The following is a 16,138-nucleotide window of genomic DNA, read 5'->3' on the forward strand; positions in this document are numbered from 1 at the left end:
GTATTTATTATTGTTTTTATTCCTAGTAATGTTATTAGATTAGATTAATTGTTAATACTGTTGTTGTATAGTGTATGGATTATAGATTTGCATATTTTCTTATCTGTCCCATTCTCTTAAACTCATTTTGTAGCTGTCTGGTACTGAACTGAGTGTTTTAGATTTTTTATCAGTCTGCACTGAAAGTGTGTTGTTTATACATGCATATGAAAGAGGACAGAGCGACAGTATTGATTTGACTGGAACACATCTGGTTTTATGTGCTGTTAAACTGGAGCCGGAGGCTCACCGAGGCGGGAGTGAGCCCGCGCCGGCCGCCTGCGCACCCGGCGAGCGGGGCGGGAAGGAGGGAGGCGTCCTCGCGGTAAGCAGCGTGTCGCCGTCACAGCTGACCTTTTAAACCGTCTCCCCTCCGGAGAGCACCGACTGTGTAAACGCCGCCGTTCGCTCTTCGCGGCGCTAACGGGCGCGCCGGCTCCCTGTTTTTGTTTTCCGTTTGCTCTCTCCCAGAATGCCGTGGTTATTGGGGCGCGGGCGGGGCGCCCTTCGACGGCCTCTGCTTAGCAGCGTTTTCCCGCCGAGTCCCGGGCCCCTCTTACACAGGCGGAGGTGTGGCGGGATGGCTCCCCGCTACGCTCTCTCACAGGGCTGTGCAGGAAGGCTGTGTGTGGGGTGCAGAGGAAGGAGAGCCGGGTTACGACGGTCTGCGCGTGTGTGGGTGTGTAGGAGCCTTGAGCGGCGGTGTGGAGGAAGGTTTCATCTGCCTGTCTCACCTGCCCTGCTCTTCCCCACCCTGCCCTGCCCTGCTCTCCTCCTCTCCAGCTTTCAGAGACGGGGACACATCACAAATGCCTGTGGGAGAGGAGGGCAGGCCTGTGAGAGAGGAGAGTAGGCCTGTGGGAGAGGAGGGCAGGCCTGTGAGAGAGGAGGGCAGGCCTGTGGGAGAGGAGGGCAGGCCTGTGAGAGAGGAGAGTAGGCCTGTGAGAGAGGAGAGCAGGCCTGTGAGAGAGGAGAGCAGGCCTGTGAGAGAGGAGAGCAGGCCTGTGAGAGAGGAGGGCAGGCCTGTGAGAGAGGAGAGTAGGCCTGTGGGAGAGGAGAGTAGGCCTGTGGGAGAGGAGAGCAGGCCTGTGGGAGAGGAGGGCAGGCCTGTGGGAGAGGAGAGCAGGCCTGTGAGAGAGGAGGGCAGGCCTGTGAGAGAGGAGAGTAGGCCTGTGAGAGAGGAGAGTAGGCCTGTGGGAGAGGAGAGCAGGCCTGTGGGAGAGGAGGGCAGGCCTGTGGGAGAGGAGGGCAGGCCTGTGAGAGAGGAGAGTAGGCCTGTGGGAGAGGAGAGTAGGCCTGTGGGAGAGGAGGGCAGGCCTGTGAGAGAGGAGGGCAGGCCTGTGAGAGAGGAGGGCAGGCCTGTGAGAGAAGGGGCCTTCATGTATGAGAGAGTCATGCTCCCCAATGCATCAGTCATAGCCACACATTCACTCCCCCCCCTCCCTCTCTCTCTCTCTCTCTCTCTCTCTCTCTCTCTCTCTCTCTCTCTCTCTCTCTCTCTCTCTCTCTCTCTAACCCCCCCCCCACACACACACACACACACACACACACACGCACGTGCACACACGCGGCTCTAGCCCCAACACTCTGCACATCTCCACAGTGCGGCACCCCTAAAAGCAGCTTAATTCTATCAGCCTGCAGTTGGACAGCGGTAATTACATTTGTGACACAAATCCCGCTTTCAAAGTGAGCATTTCAATCGCAGCGCCTGGTGAAGCATCTCCCCGCTATTTATAACCCTTATTTCAAATAAATCCCATTTTGCTGAAAGTCAAACTCGCGCTTTAGCATCCCTGAGCCTTACTTGCTTCCAAGCGCGCAGAACCCAAACTCAAGCTGTGGGTTTATTTCTCAACATACCCGGGCTCGCTCTCCTGAAGTCATCAATACTCCAGTTTATTAGCATCATCGTCAAAATTAATATCACAACACAGTAGGTACTCTCTTCAAATTAGAGCGTAAAGTCATTAAAGTTTTTTGGGAAGGAAAATGAATGAGTGTTTTGAAATTAAACCTTGGGGGATTGTTAAGTTGTACGTACAAAAGCGCAGACAAATTAGATCCCCCTCATAAGGCTGATGTATGTTTAGTGCATCTAGTAAAACTGTTTTCCCTTGGTAAAGAGTGTGGTATTCAAAAATGAAATGGTTGGATCTAATTGGTAGCCACTGTAAAAACATATCTCTAAGCAGGAGCATGCAGGTTCTTGATTGAGATATCTGCACGTGTGCCGTGCTCACCAGAGAGATTCTAGATGCCTGACGTATGTGAGTGTGCTACCGAATATCTTTCACTGGCACCTTCCAATCCTCATTCTGGAACCTTCCAGCTGGGTTCTGTAATGCTAGATCAGTGGAACAATTGAGTATATGATCGTTTTATCTATTCCTGTAGGTGGAGCTGACAGGAGTCACATGATGCATATATCCAGAAAGCAGGACTGTTTTGCTTTAGTTTTTTAGACATTAGATCCTTGCTACTAGGCCGTGGAAGGCCACAGGCTTTTAGTACAGCCAGATAAGTAGCTAATTGTAATCTTTATTGAGTTTAGGTTCTCTGGTTCTCGGAGTGGTTGCAGTGTTAGATAAAGCTTTAATACTTGCAGAATTGGGGTCCTCCTGGCCGTGCCTTTGATAGTGTATGTTTTGATGTGATGTAATAATGATTATGTGCACGCTAAAAGAACATCTGAAAGCCATCCAAACTTCACATAAGACTCATATGACTCATATGTATGGTGATGATGATGATGGTGATGATGATTATAGTAATGGTGGCTCTTATCGAATATATGTGGTTGCTTATATGTCTTGTACTATCTATGCTCACACTCACTGGTCTGGGAGTGTTGTTAGCCTGGTCTAACACTGTTGCTCACTCAACTTGAATGGATACACTTATGTTCTGTTGCGCTGGAAGTTGCTCTGGATAAGAGCACCTGGTAAATGCATGTAATGTAATTTAATGTAATGTAATGCTTGGTTTTAATCCCCCCCGTTAGACCCCTGCATACCTGCGTAGCTCCTGTGAAGTTTCAGTGTGCAGTGAGCGCTCACGTCAGTCTGTGAGCAGCAGCCTCAGACGGGCTGGCCCCCACGGGGCTGAGTTCCGCTACTGTGGAAATCATCCCGGTCACCTGTCACACGTACTGACCCGTGCTCTCCCCCGTGCCAAATTATGCATGCGCATAAATTCTGAAGGCTTTTTATTACCCAGCGCGCGCAAATCCGGCGGGCGGCTCGTATCGCTGTCCAGGACAGTCTAAATTAAAGGAGTGATTTCACTTCCAGATTCATTTAAATGCCCATTAGCTAAACAAAGAGAGAGGGGCCCTTGCGAGTCCGGAGGTGAGGCTCATCGGGATTCAGGCCCCGCAGCCGCTGTTGATGCGAAGATTTCCTGATTCATGCCGGCGTTGCTGGATGCGCATTACTTCGCTTAATGATTAGAGTTTGATGTGTGCCACTGTCCCTGAGCGTGTGTGTGTATGAGAATGTGTGAGTGTGTGTGTGTGTGTGTGTGTGTGTGTGTGAGAGTGTGTGAGAGTGTGTGTGTTTGTGTGTGTTTGTGTGTGTGTGTGTGTGTGTGTGTGAGTGTGTGTGCGTGTGTGTGTGTGTGTGTGTGAGTGTGTGTGTGTGTGCGTGTGTGAGGTGAGAGGAGGATGCTGGGAGGTGTGGCCGAGCGGGGGGGGAGGCACAGGATGGAGGGGTCGGCGCTGTGGGCGTCGGCTGCAGGCCAGAGCTGCCGCGGCATCCTGATTGATCGTTGTGATTGTCCCAGCTCAGTGCCCACATCCATCACCGTGAGCGGAGCAGCTTTTAAAAACTCATTCTCCAAGGTGGAGCCCCGGGCTGAGATGAGCATTTGAGACAGTGGGTTTAACCCCTGCCCTGTCACTCATATGCTCCTATGTGGGAATTTAAAACAGCTTTACTGTATGTAACACGGGGTCACATCATTCCCAGTACCCCCTCCATCCCCAACACCAGCCAAAATGAATGCGCTTTCATCCACATCAGCGAGACAATTAACGTGTTTGAAATGTACATAAAAACCTCCATATCCTGCAGTAAGGGCTTCAAAATGATTCTTGTGAGGAACTTCTTTAAATGGTTTCTTTTGTCAAAGTTTGCAGGAGTAATTGAAATCGTTAGCAGAACTTCTGAGGGAGCTAAAAAAAAAGCCCACTCTTTCTCCATTTCAAAACTCGGAAGGAAAATCTTTCAGCAATTGCTCGGAAGCCCCATAACTCTTTCTTCAGAGATATCACCTCAAATGAACTCTCCCACCAGGAATTTGGTTTCCGTGCAGAGCATGTTTGGCATCGGTGGTTGACGAAGCACTCCCTCAGCTCTTTGCATTGTCAAAGAGGAAAATAAATGTCTACTGAAACAGCATAAATCAAGCAGGATGCAAGTGTGTGCAACAGACGTTTCCTGCATGTTTGCTTTACTTCATGAATCACAAGTTTCTCTCTTTATCTCTCTCTTTTCCCCGACCCCCAGTCATTTTCTTCGTCATCGTCATCCTCTTCTTTCTGCTCTCAGTCCTCTTCTTCCTCCTCTTCACACTTCTGTCTTCTCTTCTGTGTCCTGTTTTCCTCCTTCTTCTTTGTTTTCTTCTATCCCTTGGTTTCCTTCATTTCCTCTTCATCCTCATCTTCTTTCTCTTCTCCCTGCTCTTCCTCCTGATCCCTCCTCCTCTACTTATTGTCTTTCTTCTTCCTCCTTTCTTTGGTCACTCCTCCTCCTCCTCCTCCTCCTCCTCCTCTCCTTTTCCAGTGCAGTGAGCAGCCCCTCCCTCTGGCTCCTCCCCTTCCTGCTCCTCACCTGCTCCTGCACATGCCTCCCTCTCCTCCCCCTCCTCCATACTGACACGCCCTCCCTCCTCTCCCCCTTTCTCAGAGGAGAATCATGGGAAGGAGCTGGGCCCGACTCTGGGACTGATAAAGTCCAGCTCTCTGGAGAGCCTCCAGACGGCCCTGTCGGAGGCGGGGAAGAGCCAGCTGCCCTTCCACCGCCCGCGGGCCCCCATGGGGCGGGGGCGCGGCTGCAACGAGAGCTTCCGCGCCGCCATCGACAAGTCCTACGACGGCCCGCCGGAGCTCGACGACGGTAAGGCCCAGGGGGAGACAGCATGACCGCCCGTATCCCAGCAAGCAAACTACAAAAACTTGTCCACCCGTATCTCAACATTTAAATCACAACATCATGACCGTCCATATCTCAACAAGTAAACCACAACAGCATGAGGACCTGTGTCTCATCATGGAAACCACAGTGACATGACCATCCATATCTCAACATGTATACCACAACAACACGATCACCTGTTTCTCATCATGCAAACCCCAAGAACATGAGCATCTATTTCTCATGAGGTGCATAAATAGCTATGAGTAACTGTGTTATGTCACCAGCAGAGTTAGGTTTTCCGTATGGGACGGCAGCAATAAGTTGTTATTCACAATGACTGGGAGAATGTTTGGCGCTTGACCTTAGACATGCCAGGATGGGAGGTGAACACTCTTCTCAGGAGGTTATCGAAGTGAGGCCTGACACTTCCTGTGGATCCAGTCCACACAGAACATGCAATATGTGGGTGTTGCCTAACGCTTTTATCTCAGAGACGGATGTCAGCTGCTACAGGAAGTGGGCGCTGAATGCCCTTCCTCACCAGATGAGAGCTGTCGAAATGTAGCGTTGGCCCTGTCTTCAGCATGTAACATTGCTCCTGTGTACAGATCTCCTTGCAGTCGTGGTGTTTTTTTTCCTGTGACAGATCCATGTAAAAGTATACGTTTCTCCCTGGTTGGTACCTGTTCATGCGTGTTTCCGAATCCAAGAATTTAAACCTCTGGATTATTGTAGAGAACAATTCAGATTAGGTGTTTCATCTCATCAGAATTTTGCCTGAGAAAGAAACAGAAAAAAAGAAAAGAATAAAAATGAAAAAGGAGGGATCCCTGCTCATGTTGACCTCCTCGTGGTGAGGGGGTAGAGAGAGAGAGAGATTACACACATGGAGACGCGCGCCTCTGGATCAAAACCACATCAGAAGAGGGGGCCCCCGCAATTAGCGCGACGGCATGCCTCTCGCTCCTCGTTACCGTCCGCGTTACGGTGGCTAATCCCCCCCGTGTCAGAGAGGAGGAGGCTCTAAGCCCTTACCGCTATTACCGCGCATACCGGTCCCTCCCGGCACGCGCTCGGCGCTCGGCAGGCGGCAACGGTGTCACGCCTCGCCACTGGATTAACGCTGGAGTGTGTAAGAGGCTTTGTTCTTCTCCGCTAGGCCCGGGCCGGCGGTCTCGGCCTGAGCGCGGAGGGGCCCCCTCCGGCTCGGTCCCCAGCTCCCCGCCTGTGGACCCGCACATGCTGCCCGCATGGTGATATGAGCAGAGGATTAGGGTTATGATAGTGTGTAGCGTCAGTCCCAATTCTCTCACGGAAAAGCACACACATAAATAAATACATAAGAGCAGTAATAGTGTGCAAAGGAAAGGAGAGCGCCGCGGACTGGAATCGCCGGAAATCCCTTTTTACGCAAGACAACAATAACGGACAAAGACGTGTCCTTTGTGTGATGGCGGCTGCTTCCCCCCCCCCCCCCCCGAGTCAAATCATGTTAGCGCCTCGTCAAGTGAACAGACGCCACCATCCGAAGCGCGTAGGCGCGGTGAAAGTGCCGTGGGATCAGGGGGCCAACGCGTGGACACCGTGAGCTTCCTCTCTCTCCCTCCGTTTCCCCCATCCACCCAGCGGCCTCTCACACTTGCGTCCTCCAGGAAATGGACCGATCAGGGACTTCACTGATCATGCGTGCCGGCAGAGATGGCGTCCCCTCCTCCTCCCACCGCAGGCCCCCGTGCCGGGCCCCGGGTCCTCAGGATTAATCAGGAGCGTAAGCTCTCCCACTCATCGGAACACAAAAGGACGCTGTAATGCGCGTTAGGCTCCGCCGCAGCTGAAGAGGCCCCTTTGAGGATCCGCCATGGTTATGAATAACGACGGGCTTTTAAAGACATGACAGGCGTGCGGGTTCTGGCTCAAACTGTAACCTCTGCTCCGCATTTGTTTTTGCGTCCAAAGGAGCGCAGGAGCACCTCGGGGAAAGAGTGCCGAATAGGCGGCTGACTCAAGGACGGTAGCCCTGTCCGTGAACCGGGGTGTTTAGCGTTGAGGCCCCGGGACGGCGCGGTTTGGGGAGGTCTTGTATATTCATTAGTCTCCCTCTGTTGGCTTTTTGGCCAAATCGCTCGACGAGACAATCCCAGCTGCGGACGTGCCAGGGAGAGAGTGGCAGAGAGTGAGGGCCAGAGTCCAACTGATGCCAGGGCCTTTTAATATTTTCACTATTGGAGCAGAACTTTTCATTAGTTTGAATGTTTTGAGATTTGCACAACTAATGAATAAAGGGCTGATAATGTCTTAAAGTGGGTAACAACATGGCTGCCAACATGCTGCTTTCCAGAACCTTCATATATGCCTGCCTCTCTCTCTCTCTCTCTCTCTCTCTCTCTATCTCCCCAACCCCCCTGTGTGCTGTCTTTTCTCTGTCCATCTCTCTGTTCAGTTTCTTTCACTTTGCTCTATTGGCACAACAAAATTATTATTTCTATTGCCAAAGCATTGTACATAAAACATATAAGTAACAAGTAATAGTGACAATGAACGATAACAATGAACAACAAGCATACTCATACCTCTAATCTTGATTATAATAATATCAAAACAGTCAAATACATATGCTGGCACGTACACACAAAAGGCACTTTACACGCATTTATACCGTTTATCTCTCTCTCACTCTCTGTCACTCTATTTCTCTGTCATCCGCCTATTTACACACCAAAGGGTTCCTGTTCCCACAATGCCCGAGTAAATTTACATCTGTCTGCAGCGCTGCGGTGACCGTGTGACAGTGAGAGAGAGAGAGAGAGAGAGAGAGAGAGAGAGAGAGAGAGAGAGAGAGAGGGGGAGAGAGAGAGAGAGAGAGAAAGAGAGAGAGAGAAAGAGTTAGAGAGAATGAAAGGGGTGGCTCGGGGAGACACGGGAGAGATTGATCATTCACTCGGCACCGCCTCAGTACGGACGACCAGTAACAGATGGTTCTGTCAGCGGCTTTGAAATTACGAGCCTCTCTCCCGTTTCATCTGCATGCTATTAGTCCTTTCAAAAAAAAAAACAGAAAGAAAAAAAATCAATCACTATAAAATTGCTTAAGTCCTCACTGTGTAAAGGTTTAAATCGCCAACTGTTTATGTTTAGTCATAGTCAGTTCTTTGTTTTTCTGTAACGCATCTCAGTGTACAGGTAGAAATGGCAGTGTTCTTATATGAGTAGTGTGTTGTATTGGAGGGCCTTATCCTAGGTGCTGAATTGTAATTTAGAGATCAAGGTGGGTATTTATAATTTCAGTTTTAGTGAATTTATTTTATAGTTCTTTAAAACAGCACTGTTAAGTTGTAGCTCTTTGAAGTCCCTGTCCACGCCTTTGTCTTTCAGTTATAAACACACCAGTCATTCTACATTTGCATTCTGTCAGTTGTTGAATATTTGCAAATGTCGGAGCCTCTGCCTCGATGTCGTTCTGTTAAGAGCAGTGCTGTTGCATTTATCGATGACATACACACTCCGCTGACATTTTCTCTGTCACCTGTGCTGTCATATTGTTGGCTACCTTAGTCTAAATTACAAACCCCCAGCGTTAACTGTCAGCGAAGAGGAATGGTTTTATTTTACTCTTGAGTAATGATTTTTGCCTCAGTGCTACATGAGAAATGTGTGATTCGCTGCAGGAAAAAAAAGCTGTTATTTGTACGTGTTTATGTGTGAATGTCAAGAGTGTTTATTCTGCCTTCATCGTCTTCCTGACAGACGACCTCTCGGACCCGAGTTCGGGGAGGGACACGCCCGCCAGCGGGTCCTCCAGGCAGGGGATGGGCGACGCGGAAGAGGGCAAGAAGGACAAGAAGAAGAAGGCTAAAGGCAAGAAGAAAGAGAAGCAGAAAGGCAAAGGGAAGGACAAAGACAAAAAGAAGATGGAAGAAGCTGAGAAGCAAGACAAGAAGGCGCCAAAGAAAGGGTTTGGATTGCTGAGGTAGGACATGCTGTCTCACTGTTGTCTCTAAGACACGTTCTCTTTTCAGACCAGCCTTTTCCTCTTCACGCCTGGTTTGAGGGGACTTCCCACCACAGCTAATAGTCGCCCTGATTATTACAGAGTAGATAGTCGGCCACAGATCCATGGAAATTGTGTTATCTGGTGGAATTACCATAGCTCAGAGCTGGGTTATGCGCGGTAGCGTGTCATCGTGATTAAGACCACAGGACTGTGGAGATCTGAAGATGTAGGTTCAGAAAAAAAAGGTGTTTAATCAGAATTCAAACGTGAAAGCTCTGCAGGAAGCTTGTGATATCTGTGTGTCGAGGTTCTCTGTGACAAAAAGGTGATGTAATGTAGTGTAGTTAAAGGGGCAGGCATGGGTCAGTGCACAGTGCTCTGCAGGGGAGCACAGAGCCTGAGTCAAAGGGGGCTGATGTTAAATGAACCAGAATGTGACACTCCACGTTCCTCTGCCTGGCACCGCTGTGGAGGGCACCCTCTCGCCCTGCGCTTCGTCTGGTGCCAGCTTTAGCCCGCGTCACTCACGGGTCCTGTGCCAGCGCGCTCCGAGCCAAGGCTGCGGATGATTGATTCTGCAGGTCAGGCCACCAGCGGCCCATTAGGTCAGACCCGAGAGGCCTCTTTAATTGTTCTCTTTCGGCCTACCACTGGGCCGGGCTGAGAGAGGCCGCGCTGCAGACGGCGGCGGCTCGGCCGCACATGCTGTGGGTCTGCGTCGTCCCGCCGAGACACTCAGGTCCCGTTAGAGACACAGCGGGAGGGCAGCGAGCAGAGAGGGAGAGAGGGAGGGAGGGAGAGAGAGAGGGAAAGGGAGAGATACAGAGGGACTGAGTGGGGGAGAGAGTGAAAGAGAGGGAGGGGGAGAGATACAGAGGTAGGTAGAAAGAGGAAGCAAGGGAGAAAGAAGGAATGAGGGAGAGGATGAGAGAGATACAGAGAGCAAGCAAAAGAGTGAGGGAGAGAGAGGAGGAGAGGAGACTGGGGGGGAGGGAGAGAGGGAAGACAGACAGAGGGAGAGAAACAAAGATAGGTAGAGACAGGGAGCGAGGGAGAGACAGAGAGGGAGAAAGAGATAGGGAGAGCAAGGGAGTGAGGGGGAGAGGGAGGGAAAGGCAGTGAAAGTCCACTGAAATTTTCAGTAAAATATATATAATTGTAAAACAAACTTGAGCATTATCAAGCCCTGAGCAGAAATATCACATTGGCAGAATATCTAAAGATAGGTAATTATCCTTCCGATGGAAAAGGGTAGATACCTTAAAGTTTGGCTCCCCAGAGAGCAGAGGCTGTGGAGTCACTGTCTACCACAGCAGATTAAAGCAGAGATGCACTTCCTGTTATTCTCTCCAAAACAGACTGAAGTAAGTTTTTTTTTTCTCAGATTCTTCAAAAAATACATTCCAAAATTGTCTGTCTTCTCCAAAACCCCCTTCTATTTTGAACAGATGAGAAAACTCACCTGGCAGACAGGTATGTATGTCTGAAACCTGCCACCACCCTAGGGAAAGTTGGTGGACCGTGCAGTACACCCACCCACACACACGAACTGTAATTGCCAGTGCTGGAACAGAGAGAAGGATGGAAGGTTTTCACATTGTCATTAATAATGGCATTGTTACGTTCTTGTTTGTATCTTTTCTTTTTTCTTTCTTCTGAATTTAATTGCTTTGGCAGCACAAGTTTGCTTATTGTCACACCTATAAACTCCTATTTGAATCTGACAAAGAGAGAGAGGAAAAAGAAGGAGAGAGGAAGAGAGACAGGCAGAGGGGGAGAGAGAGAGATCCTAGGAGTGGGTCTACACTGGCACTGGTCTTGATCGTTGTGTTCCAGCTGCATGTCTTTCGACAAATACCCTGTTTTGTGACAGCACTCGGAGCGTTCCTGTATCCTTGACCCCTGGATGACGGTTTTTTGAACAGTCTGAGTTAGTCAATTCTTTTATTTTCCGCACGTGAAGTGTCTGATATGCACTGTAATATGCTGTGATATTATCTTGATTAGTGCCCTTGAATGTTACTTGTAACTAAAGATACAGTAGGCGGTGTGTGTCTGTGATTCAGAGAGAAAACTGAGAGCTCAGTCTCCATCGCTCTGAAGGTGAAAGGAGAGCTCCGGACCTCCCCGCCGCTCGCCGCAGTTAATCCCCGGCAGCGAGGCAGTGCCTCCGTCTGTCCGGAACCTTCCGCGCCCCTCCACTCCGCCGGTTCTCCTGGGGTCCCCGGAAGAGGGAGCGGGCCTCGGCGCGGCGCCGTCTGCGCGCGCGTCCCTCACGCCGCGCTCTGCTGTTCTGCAGAGATAAACGCCGATTCCGCACCCCCGCCGACGGCCGACAGGGCGACAGATGTAAAGGTTACCGAACACTCTGTTTTTGCTGGAGCTGTAATTACGGCGGGGCCGGCTCTCCGCGGGACCGGGCGGGGGGGATGCGATTAGGAAGCATCCTGGGAAGAGAGCGGCGTTTTTCTCCCAGGCGTGACGGAGTGCCCTCTGTTTTGTTTGCAATGACAGCGTGCTGCTTGTGATACAGGCTGCTGATGAAGTTTACTTGTTTAGCTGGGAACCTTCGCTCCACACATGTGGCAGGTGTGAGTGTGTGCATGTGTGTGTGCATGCACGTGTGTGTGTGTCCGCGTGTATGTGTTTGTGCCCACATGGGTGTGTATTTGTGTGTGTGTGTGTGTGTTTGTGTTCACATGGGTGTCTGTGTCTGTGTTTGTGTGCACACATATACAGTATGTGTATATGCATGCATGTGCATGTATTTGTGTTTCTGTGTGCACTAACACCCACACAAACTCCCCGTTAGCGTACAAAGACGAACCCAGTAAACACACCAGGCTTTTCTGATAGCCAGCCGCAGAAACCTGCAGGGTTTTTTGGGAACGAGTGCTCCGGTGCTGTGATGAACAGCTCTCAGCACCTCCACCCATCTCTCATCGCCCAGGCCGGGTAGAGCATGAGCTCCGAAATGACAGCACACTTAGGGGAGCGCGGCGCGGTACTCCCTCTCTGCGCCGCTGGCGCGCTGTATTTATTAGCGCCGGGGAAGTGCGGCCGCGGCGATGATTGTGTCTCTTTATACAGCATCACGCCTCCGCCCCCCCCCCCCCCCCCCCAGCTCAATCTGTCTGCTAACGCGGGGCGAAGCCGGCCTCCACCGGCGCTGACAGACCGCAGCACCGCGCTTTATTGTCTTTTCCTCGGGGACGCCGCGGTCCCGCTCCGTCCCCGAGCCGGCAGCTCCTGCATTCATTTCAGGCCGTCGCCACGTGGGCGGGGAGATGAAGTGAAGACAGCAGGCTCCCTGCGTAACGCACGCATGTCGCTTCACTGCTCGTACCTGCGCTCGGTGCGCCTCACAGAAGGGTGTTGTTAGGGCGCAGTCCTTCAAGGACAGCAGTAAGTGCCTTGTGTGTGTGACAGAGCTGGGTGTGGCAGGCTCACTGTCGCTTGAGTCTTCTACCACTGCTGGTACAGTGAAGGCTACACAGCTCGTAGCCGGCAGCCCATTGACATTTGAAGCCAAAGATTAAATAAGACAGATTCAATCCCCTGCCTCTTTCCCACTGCCTGGATAGAGAGGCAGACATTCTCTCTGCAGTGGAACAGGGTATATAATGAGCCAGGTTCCTGCTCTACATTAGAAAAGGGTATAATGAGCCAGCCTGGTACTGGCTCTACAGTGGAAAAGGGAATAATAAACCAGCCTGGTTCTAGCTCTACTGTAATGAGCCAGCCTGGTTCCAACTCTTCAGTGGGAGGAGGGAATAATGATCCAGCTTAGTTCTAGCTCTGCACCCCCCCCCCCCACCCCCCGTCCCCTTAAATTTGTGCACCCTGTGCTCCCTCTGTGTCATCGCCATGGTCTCAGAGAAGCAGGCCATCTTCTCCTGTCTCCCGCACAGCCCAGATGTCTCTGAGTGTCGCATTATTTTATGAGAGTGTGAAGCAATTAGCATTTTCCGAGGATTAGCATGTATGAGAAGCCGCTGAATGGGTGTGGAGAGTGGCGGGAGGGTCCGGAGTGACAGGCTGTTAGTGAGTGTGTGCCTCTGGGCCACAGAGCGACGCCAGAGAGGGGGCACAGAGCCCCAGGTGGTGAATCAGCCCCATTAGAGTCTTTTACATCCTCCAAACAGATGGGGGACCAAGAGTCCTCTCCAAATCCCCCCCCCCCCACACCTCCCTCCCTCTCTGTCTCTCTCACTTTCCCTCACAAACAGACACGCATTCTCATACATACATTCTATCTTATGCAAATGCATACATATCTCTTGTACACACATGTACTTTGTAGTCTTAGTTACACAGACATACTTACGCATTTATTCTCATGCACATACACGCACGTACACACATTCACACACGCACACACACACACACACACACACACACACACACACACACATTCGTACACACACTTGGTACTTTATTTGAAACTGACTACCGTAAGCCATTAACAACAATGCTTTAGGTGTTTTTTTCTGGTTAACTTTGTGATCTGAGGTGTTTCATTACATTACTTACTGGAGTACGTGTTTTGGGGTGAGGAGTTACAGAGGTTTGGAATATATTCCACCATGTTATTATTACGATAAGGATCCCCAAAACACTTAGATGGAATTCAACCGACTGCCAAACTCAAATCTACAAACGGAAAACATCTCAGTGAAATTGAGCAGAAGGTTTAAACACTTCCAGATTTCTTATGAGACCCGTTCTTTCTTATCGTTACCTTTATTTCCTAGAATTTGGTAGTATCGAACTGGAAATATGATGTAATTAAGCCTAATTTTCTGCAGTTCAGTGTAATTGTAGCTTCTTAATGCTGTTTTACAGTTGGAAAGAAATAGAAGTCAGTTCAAAAAATGCGCTGTGATTCCCATTAGGAAATAAATATGTGCGGTGCCGAAGCAGAACAAATTACACTCAGCAATATCGTTTTCCTTTTTAAGGTCGTGAATGTTTTGCTTTCATGGGATTAAGCGTGTCTTTGAAGATTCCTGGACCTCAGGTTTTGTTCCGGTTGTAATAACAAATACCATTGTGAGGTCTGAGGGGCTATTTTCAACATCAAAACAGACGCGCTTTGCTTTTTACCAGTGAGGCTCTCCACGCAGAGGTGTCTCTTTCTCTTGCTCTCCCTCCTTTTCTCACTGAATCCGTCGGCTAGCCTTGGCGCTGGCGGGGGAGCTAGCCTTCTCGCTGTCTACCGAAGCCTAACGCACACGTCGTGACATCCCAGGCGAGTGCACTGTGAGTGAACCTGACACAGAGCACAAGTTGGCTGTTGCGGAATCACGACTGGCACCCCCAAAAGAATTTGGAAATGAGGGTATCGCACAGTGCGTCGCCACCTTGGGGCTCTGGAACGGTGTCAGAGCCATACGGTGCTTCACTGATGCAGCCCTGTAAGGCTATGAAGCACTTTTTCTAACTGTAGGACACACACACATACACACACACACGCACGCACCAACTGTTTGTGTCAAGCTACCTATCTATTTATCCCCGCCGACCCTGCTTCCATTGTTTGTAGCGAACAAACTCTCGCCTCAGCTCAGCTCAGTAAATTCCTCGTATTCCCGTTCTGTCCAAAATGCTCTTTTTGGCGCTCTCGTCTTTGACATTTCATCTCCTTTATTCCGCAACCCTCTCTGGTCTTTGCTGTGGTTCTGCAGGAAACGCTAACAGCCCGCAGAAAGCAGTTGTTGTTTTTTTCCCCGTTGGCTGTCGGCGGTCCCCTGCGGCTCGTGAGATCCATCACCGAGCATGAATCTGCAGACATTTCAACACTCCTCCCAGACTCCGCTCGCTGTTTGTGAGGCTGTTTGTCTCATCCCGTTTTCCAGTCCTGCTACCTCGCTGCCCTGCCCATCAAAGCCAACTGCGTTCCAAGAACCGGACATCCTAGGAGACATTCTTATACATTTACATTTACTCATTTGGCAGACGCTTTTATCCAAAGCAACTTACATAGGTTACAGTTGTTTTACAATGTTATCCATTTAATTATAATTAAACACATTATAATCACTCTGCTGTTAACTACTATTGTCTATCAATCGTAAATGTCTTAAAGTACATTGCCTAACTTGTCTTTAATTCTGTCTGCCCAGTGCCGGCCAGAAGCAGATGGGGCCCCCCCCTCTGAGCCCGGTTCTGCTCAAGGTTTATTCCTGATAGGGAGTTTTTCCTTGCCACTGTTGCCTTAGGCTTGCTCTCAGGGGGTCTCAGGCCTGGGAACAATGTAAAGCTGCTTTGTGACAACTTGTGTTGTAAAAAGCGCTATACAAATAAAAATGAATTGAATTGAATTGAATTGAATTGAGGCGCTCACGACAGCGGTTACCATTTCCCATATAACCCGACACGCCACACCGTGTAAGGCATGAAGCCTGGGTATAGTTTCAACGAGCACATGCACAAATTTCACCAGGAATCTGGCCAAGCTCACAAGTGCATATAAAAGAGGCCGAATGTTTGTGTATGATGTTTGGTATAGTTTAGTTTGGTTAGTTTAGCTGTTCTTTCGCTGTTGTCACTGTTCCATCACTGCAGGCTCGCTTCTTGCTTACAGACCCCTCCCCGTTTTCTCAGTATCCTCTCACTAAGCGCTCACTTTTTGCTCACTGCTTTCTCACTGATTTCTCACATTTTTAAGATATTGTTGAAGTATATGTTGAAACACTGGAGGAGTGGAGTGTATGTGTCTGAGCGGTGAGGTAGGTGTGTGTATGTGTGTGTGTGTTGGGGGGGGGGGGGTGATTTGAGGATGGGCAGGGAGTTGAGAGAGGGCCCTGTCCGTGGTGTCAGTGGGGGGGGGTGTCTGCTAATAGACCCTAAATGGAGCTCTCAGGACACGCTGCAGATGGTGCTGCTTAAATATTCCCTTTCACAGCCCGACCTGCTGCCGTGGAAAGAGACAGTGACGGAGCAGCAGACTCCAGGGAAGGAAGGAGAT

At 50.1% G+C, this 16,138-nt stretch overlaps 1 protein-coding gene across 1 annotated transcript in view; it reads left to right on the forward strand.

Annotated features, from left to right (window-relative positions):
* The window catches only part of LOC118785852 (partitioning defective 3 homolog B-like), a 212,358-nt gene that overhangs the window by 126,231 nt on the left and 69,989 nt on the right, over positions 1 to 16,138 (forward strand). The window contains exons 16-17 of the mRNA XM_036540793.1: positions 4,947 to 5,156; positions 8,922 to 9,144. Coding sequence (XP_036396686.1) covers positions 4,947 to 5,156; positions 8,922 to 9,144 — 433 coding nt within the window. The remainder of the gene's footprint in view (positions 1 to 4,946; positions 5,157 to 8,921; positions 9,145 to 16,138) is intronic.

This window comes from Megalops cyprinoides, chromosome 11, assembly GCF_013368585.1.
Source record: "Megalops cyprinoides isolate fMegCyp1 chromosome 11, fMegCyp1.pri, whole genome shotgun sequence".
NCBI lineage: Eukaryota > Metazoa > Chordata > Actinopteri > Elopiformes > Megalopidae > Megalops > Megalops cyprinoides.